The sequence below is a fragment of the Lipophrys pholis genome, assembly GCF_963383615.2.
Source record: "Lipophrys pholis genome assembly, chromosome: 5".
Classification (NCBI taxonomy): Eukaryota; Metazoa; Chordata; class Actinopteri; order Blenniiformes; family Blenniidae; genus Lipophrys; species Lipophrys pholis.
In genome coordinates, this window is record NC_137628.1 from 33,819,689 (window position 1) to 33,828,739 (window position 9,051).

Consider the following 9,051-nt stretch of genomic DNA (forward strand, 5'->3'; position numbering starts at 1 on the left):
AAGTGTGACTTCATGACGACACGTCTCATTTCTTAAACATCAAATCAACAAACAAGACGAAGCCAATCAAAGCTGTGTTGAACTGCCTCCGTTTGGGGCAGATTACATCCAGCAGGGGGCAGTAAACACACCCCATGAGGACGCCGTGGGTATGTTTTTAACCCTGAGCCTGGGTTGACAGGTCAGCCAGACTGCTTCCTGTTTCCTCTTTCAACCTTTCTGTCACTTTAAAAACCTTGACGTTGGCTTCTTTTGACTTTTGATCCTGTTTTCTTAGTTTTATTCTGTTCCTGTGACAGTGTGTGGCTCATATAGATTAAACTGTCCAACAACATAAAACAAAAATCTGATTTACTTTCAACATTTTTTGAAACAGCCTTAAAAATAAGAAATGCAACTTTAACCAAAACTTTAATTCTGTAACTGCTAAAATTATGGGGCAGTAATTCAACAATTTCTTTCATTTGTCACATTTTAATGTAGAATTAAGATTCTTTTGAGGATAAAAACCTGGTGACTTTCATTTTGAAATCTGGCTGATCTTTAATATACACAAATTCTGGTTTTCCCTCAATTTATTTTCACTGTTGTTCAGTTACGCAAAATTAAAAAGTGTCTTCATCTAAATATTTTGGACTTTCTATAAACCCGGAAGAAAAAAAATGTATTTTAACTGAATGAGTAGTTTGACTTGTGTGGCAGTCAAGTTTACTCACTGTTAATTTATTTGAAAGAAGCATTCTCTGTTTGAACACAACATTTACTCATATATATATATATAAGTGTAAAATAATCTGTTTTATAATCAGGTACAAAACAAATGACTGAAGTGGGATGGCTTTATTTTCTGCTGGAGGCTTTTTGTTCTGTAAAACACGTGAGAAATAAAGGTTAATATTTCAAAGACCTTATAGTGTGTGTGTGTGTGTGTGTGTCGCCCTCCTGTCAGACCTCACTGAGGGTGTAATATACCCAGCGTGTGGCAGGAGCCGTCTTCCTGCTCTGCAGTGTGTGTGTGTGTGTGTATGTGAGTGTTCTGACCGTCCAGCCGCCTCGTGCAGACCATGGAGGACCACCAGCTGACTAACAGGTCTTCTGTCTCCTTACTTTTACTCTGAATGTCTTCAGTGTTTCACTCTCTAAACTGGCAGCTTGAATTGAAGCTGAAAACCTCCTGGAGGAGGTTCTCTCTCCTAGGGGGCTTTTCCCCCGGAAAGAACCAGGTTCTAGTTCTGGTCCAGGACCAGCTTCAGCACCAGTTCTTTGTCTTTCCACCACCAAAGCCCCAGGCCTATCAGGGGCTAAACTGCTGCTACACTGGCTCCACTTCGTTGCTGGACCAGAGAGGAGCCAGACTGGGACCAGAGAGGAGCTAGACTGGGACCCGACACGTCATCAGCTGGGGGCGGAGTTATCTCTGGAGTTATCTCTGGAGTTATCTCTGGAGGTATCTCTGGAGTTATCTCTGGAGTTATCTCTGGAGGTATCTCTGGAGTTATCTCTGGAGTTATCTCTGGAGTTATCTCTGGAGGTATCTCTGGAGGTATCTCTGGAGGTATATCTGGAGGTATCACTACCTACAAGGTGGAGGCCAGGTTGAACCGGTGTTCCATATTAACTGGTGACCATTTTAACTGGTGTTCCATATTAACCGGTGTTCCATTTTAACTGGTGACCGAGCTGCTGTAGCGTCAGTTGTTACTGCTAGCAACAGCAGATGTTGAAAAGTGGACGGAGGCTCATAGCTGTCCTGGTGAACGCCTGTTAAGCGCATTCACAATAAAGTTTCATGGTATATTACCTTCTGTGAGTGGATATCCTTGTTTGGTGAACATGTGGGACCGTGTGTCATTCGGCTGCTGCAGCACCCGCTCATTTCAGAGTTACTGGTGATACTGAGACCAACATCGGGTCTTGAGACGTCACGAAGGGGGCGGGGCTATAACGCTGGTCACATCTTAACACGGGGTGTGTACACAGACACGTCTGCCCTGAAGCTGAATCAACTCGTGACCTGTCAGGTTGTTGATCTGTTCGATCCAGCATCAGTGGGAAGTCATGAGTTGATTCAGCTTCAGGGCAGACGTGTCTGTGTACACACCCCGTGTTAAGATGTGACCAGCGTTATAGCCCCGCCCCCTTCGTGACGTCTCAAGACCCGATGTTGGTCTCAGTATCACCAGTAACTCTGAAATGAGCGGGTGCTGCAGCAGCCGAATGACACACGGTCCCACATGTTCACCAAACAAGGATATCCACTCACAGAAGGTAATATACCATGAAACTTTATTGTGAATGCGCTTAACAGGCGTTCACCAGGACAGCTATGAGCCTCCGTCCACTTTTCAACATCTGCTGTTGCTAGCAGTAACAACTGACGCTACAGCAGCTCGGTCACCAGTTAAAATGGTCACCAGTTAATATGGAACACCAGTTAAAATGGAACACCGGTTAAAATGGTCACCAGTTAATATGGAACACCGGCTTTCTGAAAACTCCAGCGAACACGGAGCCCCAGAGTGGTTCTAGAGAAAACAATAAAAATATGCGTGGGAATGAAATAAGTCGTTCCCTGAAGTTAATAATACGAGGGAACAAGATAAGTTATTCTGTGATCGCGGAGCCGCGGCTCTGGAGATGCTGCAGAGCTCCACCTGTCAGTCAGCTACGTCAGATATAATTTAGAAGCAGTTTTCCATTGTGGTTTATTTTCCACACTTTTCATGGTGACATTATTCTAACTAAGGTCACGTCCAGGTCTTGTTTCACCTTCTGACCGCCGGCTGAGGAGCTGCAGCCCCTGAGCAAGGCAGTGTGAGGCAGCAGGGGGCGCTCCGCTCCGCTCTGAGACGCTCCAATAGTATTTTATAACCACAGAACTTCTTTATAATGAATACTTTGGTTCATCAGCAACTAAAAAACAAACTACAAACTACTGTAAATGAAAGCTGGAGTTTATAGACATAAAATGAGTCTTTTAATGGCTTCATGTGAAAGAGAACTTTAATCAGAGTGGTTACCTAGGTTACCATGGAAACGGCTGTAGAGCAGTTCTATCATTCTACACCTCCATTCCTCCATGTTGAAGCTTTTGATTCAGACACGTCCAGAAATAAAGTGAAAGGAGCAGAAAGTCACTATGGAATGTTGGAATGGTGAAAAATAAGACCTAAACTCATTCATATGTTATTATTATTGTTATTGTTATTATTATTATTGTTGTTGTTGTTGTTATCATTATTATTATTATTATTATTATTATTATTATTATTATTATTATTATTTGTCCCTCTATGTCCACTCTGGGGCTCTGGACTAAAACAAGACGGACGTTAAAAAACACCAATAGAGACAAGAAGAGACGTAATGTCTTCTGGCTCTTTGGTGCATCAGAGGTTCTGGTCAGACTAGATGGACCGACCCGGACTAAACCACTGGTACAGTCCGTCTCCTGGTTCCTGGATGAGGCTGTCAGTGCTACATTGGTGAAATCAGTGACGTATCACGTTTTGGAGTGACGCAGTGACGTAGCTCTACTGGCTCCGTTAGTGGTGGAACAAGAACCGGTTCTTTGGTGGTGCTCATTTAAGAACTGGTTCTGGCACCGGCCCTAAACTAGAACCTGGTTCTTTTTGGTGGAAAAGCCCTCCTGGAGGAGGAGGATTCTCTCTCCTAGAGGAGGAGGTTCTCTCTCCTGGAGGAGACTCTCTCTCTTGGTGGAGGCTCTCCTGGCTCCTAGAGGTGGAGGCTCTCCCTCCTGGAGGAGGAGGGTTCTCTCTCCTAGAGGAGGAGGGTTCTCTCTCCTGGAGGAGGAGGGTTCTCTCTCCTAGAGGAGGCTCTCCCTCCTGGAGGAGGAGGGTTCTCTCTCCTGGAGGAGGAGGGTTCTCTCTCCTGGAGGAGGCTCTCCCTCCTGGAGGAGGAGGGTTCTCTCTCCTGGAGGAGGAGGGTTCTCTCTCCTAGAGGAGGCTCTCCCTCCTGGAGGAGGAGGGTTCTCTCTCCTGGAGGAGGCTCTCCCTCCTGGAGGAGACTCTCTCTCTTGGTGGAGGCTCTCCTGGCTCCTGGAGTTGGAACCTGCCGGTGCTCCGGGAGGCCGGAGCTGGTCCGGGCCTGGAGCCCCGGTGTCTGTCCTGACATCGTCCACCGTCTCTGCCTCCATGTGGAAGTAGCAGCCGTCTGTCATTGTCCGAGGTCAAGCCACTGATTTCTCATGAGTTCTTTTAACATGCCTAGGTGGCGCTGTTGAGCCCATGATTGAAACTAATGAAATGCATACATTTACACCAGGCTTTATTTTTTGTGCCAAATTTATTGAGTGTTGAAAGCAAGAAGACGACCTGATCCACAGAAACTGACAAAAGACAAATTATTTCAATGTTTTTTCTTCAACCGGTTTGCATTTTTTAATTTTAATTTTTTTGCAGTAACACAACCAGGAAGAGAGACGACTACCTGGAATGGCCCGAGTACTTCATGGCTGTGGCCTTCCTGTCTGCACAGAGGAGCAAAGACCCCAGCTCACAGGTCTGTCTGCCTGTCTGTCTGCCTGCCTGTCTGTCTGTCTGTCTGTCTGTCTGTCTGTCTGTCTGTCTGTCTGTCTGTCTCTCTGTCTCTCTGCCTGTCTGTCCTCTATCCTCCCATTCACAGCTGAATTGAGAAAAGGAAAGTGATGAAGATTAGAATAAATAGTATATAAAAACAAAGTACTGTACAAAACAAGGAATCTGCCGTGTGTGTGTGTGTGTGTGTGTGTGTGTGTGTGTGTGTGTGTGTGTGTGTGTGTGTGTGTGTGTGTGTGTGTGTGTGTGTGTGTGTGTGTGTGTGTGTGTGTGTGTGTGTGTGTGTGTGTGTGTGTGTGTGTGTGTGTGTGTGTGTGTGTGTGCGTGTGTTGCCTTGTATGTTTGGTGAGTCACTCCTTCATTAGTTGTGACCAAGGCCCTGTTCTGTGCTGGGATTGTCCTGCAGCGCCTCCCTGAGGCGAGCAGCTGGAACTGCTGGTGGGAGGAGGCCTTCAGGCTTTTCATTGGCAGTGGCCCAGTAGTGTTGGTCAGTACAGTAGTGTTGGTCGGTGCAGTGGTGTTGGTTAGCACAGTGGTCTTGGTCAGTGCTGTGGTCTTGGTCGGTGCAGTGGTGTTGGTTAGTACAGTAGTGTTGGTCAGTGCTGTGGTGTTGGTCAGTGCAGTGGTGTTGGTCAGTGCAGTGGTGTTGGTCAGTGCTGTGGTGTTGGTCAGTGCTGTGGTGTTGGTTAGCACAATGGTGTTGGTCAGTGCAGTAGTGTTGGTCAGTGCTGTGGTGTTGGTTAGCACAATGGTGTTGGTCAGTGCAGTGGTGTTGGTCAGTGCAGTGGTGTTGGTCAGTGCTGTGGTGTTGGTCAGTGCAGTGGTGTTGGTCAGTGCTGTGGTGTTGGTTAGCACAATGGTGTTGGTCAGTGCAGTGGTGTTGGTCAGTGCAGTGGTGTTGGTCAGTGCTGTGGTGTTGGTCAGTGCAGTGGTGTTGGTCAGTGCTGTGGTGTTGGTTAGCACAATGGTGTTGGTCAGTGCAGTAGTGTTGGTCAGTTTTGGTCAGTGCAGTGGTGTTGGTCAGTGCAGTGGTGTTGGTCAGTGTTGTGGTGTTGGTTAGTACAGTAGTGTTGGTCAGTGTTGGTCAGTGCAGTGGTGTTGGTCAGTGTTGTGGTGTTGGTTAGTACAGTAGTGTTGGTCAGTTTTGGTCAGTGCAGTGGTGTTGGTCAGTGCAGTGGTGTTGGTCAGTGTTGTGGTGTTGGTTAGTACAGTAGTGTTGGTCAGTGTTGGTCAGTGCAGTGGTGTTGGTCAGTGCAGTGGTGTTGGTCAGTGTTGTGGTGTTGGTTAGTACAGTAGTGTTGGTCAGTGTTGGTCAGTGCAGTGGTGTTGGTCAGTGCTGTGGTGTTGGTCAGTGCAGTGGTGTTGGTCAGTGCTGTGGTGTTGGTTAGCACAATGGTGTTGGTCAGTGCAGTGGTGTTGGTCAGTGTTGTGGTGTTGGTGTTGGTTAGTACAGTCGTGTTGCTGAGACTTTGGATGCTTTTATTGTTGAAGTAATGAAATCATCTGCATATATTTATGTCTGTCTGTTAGCAAGATTACGTCTAAACTACCCAATGAGTTTGTCCAAAGTTTCACCACAGTTTGATTTGAGGCCGTGGACGATTCCTTTATTTTGGAGGAGGTCCACAAACCTTTTGTTTCCTGAGTCCAGGTCAACCTTTTCCGGACGTCAGACATATCTTGAGTCTCCAGACCGGTAAAATATTGCTATAATAACCTTTAATTTAGAGTTTTTCTTTGTTGTGGTAGTACACAGTGTACCTGAAGAAACTGTGTAGAAGTGAACAAGATCAAACAGTTCGTAGTGAAAATGAGCACAATCTGAACATAAAGTCCATTCTGGTGCAGAACCCAGTGAATGTCCAGAGAACTCCTCTAGATCCTCTAGAAGCAGGTTGCTCTGTGGTTTGGCTGATGGGAGCCTCCAGCGGCCGCTTCTGGTCCACCGGCCTGATGTTTGACTCCTGCTGGATTAAAGTTAAGAGGAGTCACAGTGCAGCGCCACCTGCTGGAGGCAGCGATTCATCACATCTCAGCATTAATATCCAGGTTTGCTCAGCTGGAAATGTTCCAGTAAAAGCGGTCGGTTGTCTGTTTGTCCTGATTTCTCTCACCGAGGTGCGTTAACAGGTCAAAGCAGCTGGTGCTCGCTGAGTCGTCTGCTCAGTTCACCGTGTCGTTCTGACCGACTCATCAGAGGTTCTACTGTATAAGAGTAGAATGGCCTCCTGTCACGGTGTTCCTATTTGGATATGTCAAAATAAAAGCCTCTACCATTAACAGTCGGAATAAAAAGAAGTGCTTGTTCTCAGACGACGTTCTTCAGGATACTTGACACCTGAATCAATCAATCAATCAATTTATTTTGAACATGTATAAAAAATATGTAACTATTTCTACATACAATAGAAATAAAAAGTAAAAAATAAAATAACCATGGAGCCAATACATAACAAAACGCCGCACATTGTTGAAAAAGTTTTGTACTTCCTCCACCCTTTTTCAATTTCCCACCTTTATTACCTATTTTTTAGTTTGTACACAGATATCCTTAAAATTACATAATATAGCTATATAAATATATACCATATATACGTTTCATAGATATCTATATAAATATATAATTACAAAAATATACTACATACATATCTTATAAATATACATACATACATACATACATACATACATACATACATACATACATACATACATACATACATACATACATATAAAAACAACTATCCCCATAAATAAATATATACCATATATTTGGTTACAATCTAACAATCAACAATAATCTATTTAGAGACTATTCTATTTATAGTGACATACTTCCCCTTCTATATACTTGTTCAAAAGTATATCCAGAACAATTCGGACTTAAAAAAGTACAAGTACATAAAAAACTACTCGATTACAGTAGCGTGAGTAGAAGAGAGTCGGTACTTTCCACCTGTGGTAGCAGTCACTTCTCTTTGTAATCTAAGAGGTTTGTGGGACAATGGATGGAAATGAGCCTGGTGATGAATCCGTCTTATTGACAGTAACCTCGTGGAAACTCCTGATTTGCTTGTACATTAATACGCACTGTTTGTCCAAATAAACAAATAATGAAATGAAATATCTGATAAGGTGACACTCGCCAGACAGCCCATGGTACGATGAAACACAAAGATGTATGAAAAGACGTAGAAAAGCAACCAAAGTGAGTGAAGGACACGTGGGACAGCTCTGAGCCGCGGCCGCCATCTTGGCACTACATGTGTTCATATTGTCTTCTGGATTCTTTTGAGTCCTCCGTCTCTCTGTGTGCAGGTGGGAGCCTGCATCGTCAACCAGGAGAATAAGATCGTGGGGATTGGGTACAACGGGATGCCAAATGGCTGCGATGACGACCTGCTGCCGTGGTCTCGATCTGCAGACGACCGGCTCGACACCAAATATCCTTATGGTGGGTTTCTACACAACCAAGGAGATGGAAGCAGAGGGACAGGAGGGACAGGAGGGACAGGAGGGACAGGAGGGACAGGACGTCCACTCTGGAGACGCCTGCAGCTAAAAGCCCCAATCAGATCTGTCAGTGCCTCAGAGAAAATGATGTAATTAATTCAGGGATTTGGATTAATTAATCAAAATTAATGACATTTTAATCTCATTTCAAGATTTCCTACAAAAAGCAATATTCAATTGGAAGTGATTTTTTACGGATGAATGAATCAATAAATTGTCTTAAACATGTTTCCACAACACTAAAGCTGGGGTGTCCATCCTCGGCCCTGGGGGGTCCCTGTCCTGCAGGGTCTAGCTCCTCCCAGGTGAAACACACCTGATTGCAGTGACGGGCTCATTACTGGGCTTGTTCACAACCTTGGTGATGACATCATCATTAGATTCAGGTCTGCTGAAGCAGGGAGGACTAAAACCTGCTCAGGACAGAGTTTGGACCCCCCTGCACTGAAGTATTGATCCCCCTGGAAGGTTTCCACAGTTTGTCACATTACAACCACAAATATGATTTATTAGATTTTCAATGATAGACCAGCTCAACATGTTGGCCAGTGGGAACTCTGGAGGACCTGCACAGCTCAACAACCTGTCAACAAGTCTACAGTCAGTCCACAAGACCACCATCAGTCCTCAAGACTACCGTCAGTCCTCAAGACCACCATCAGTCCTCAAGACCACCATCAGTCCACAAGACCACCATCAGTCCTCAAGACTACTGTCAGTCCTCAAGACCACCGTCAGTCAACAAGACCACCATCAGTCCACAAGACCACCATCAGTCCACAAGACCACCATCAGTCCTCAAGACCACCATCAGTCCACAAGACCACCATCAGTCAACAAGACAACCGTCAGTCCTCAAGACCACCATCAGTCCAGAAGACCACCATCAGTCCTCAGGAGTACCATCGGTCTGACGTCTACAAACCACACAAGAAGAAAGACTTTGTTGAAACAAAGCCAGAAGAAATCTCGTCTGCAGGAGGTC

At 45.3% G+C, this 9,051-nt stretch overlaps 1 protein-coding gene across 2 annotated transcripts in view; it reads left to right on the forward strand.

Moving 5' to 3' along the window:
* The first annotated feature begins 965 nt into the window (after positions 1-965).
* The window catches only part of dctd (dCMP deaminase), a 23,135-nt gene continuing 15,049 nt past the window's right edge, over positions 966-9,051 (forward strand). For both annotated transcript variants that reach the window (XM_080464331.1, XM_080464330.1), the window contains exons 1-3: positions 966-1,090; positions 4,422-4,521; positions 7,872-8,007. In XM_080464331.1, coding sequence (XP_080320457.1) covers positions 1,065-1,090; positions 4,422-4,521; positions 7,872-8,007 — 262 coding nt within the window. In that variant the 5' untranslated portion in view covers positions 966-1,064. The remainder of the gene's footprint in view (positions 1,091-4,421; positions 4,522-7,871; positions 8,008-9,051) is intronic.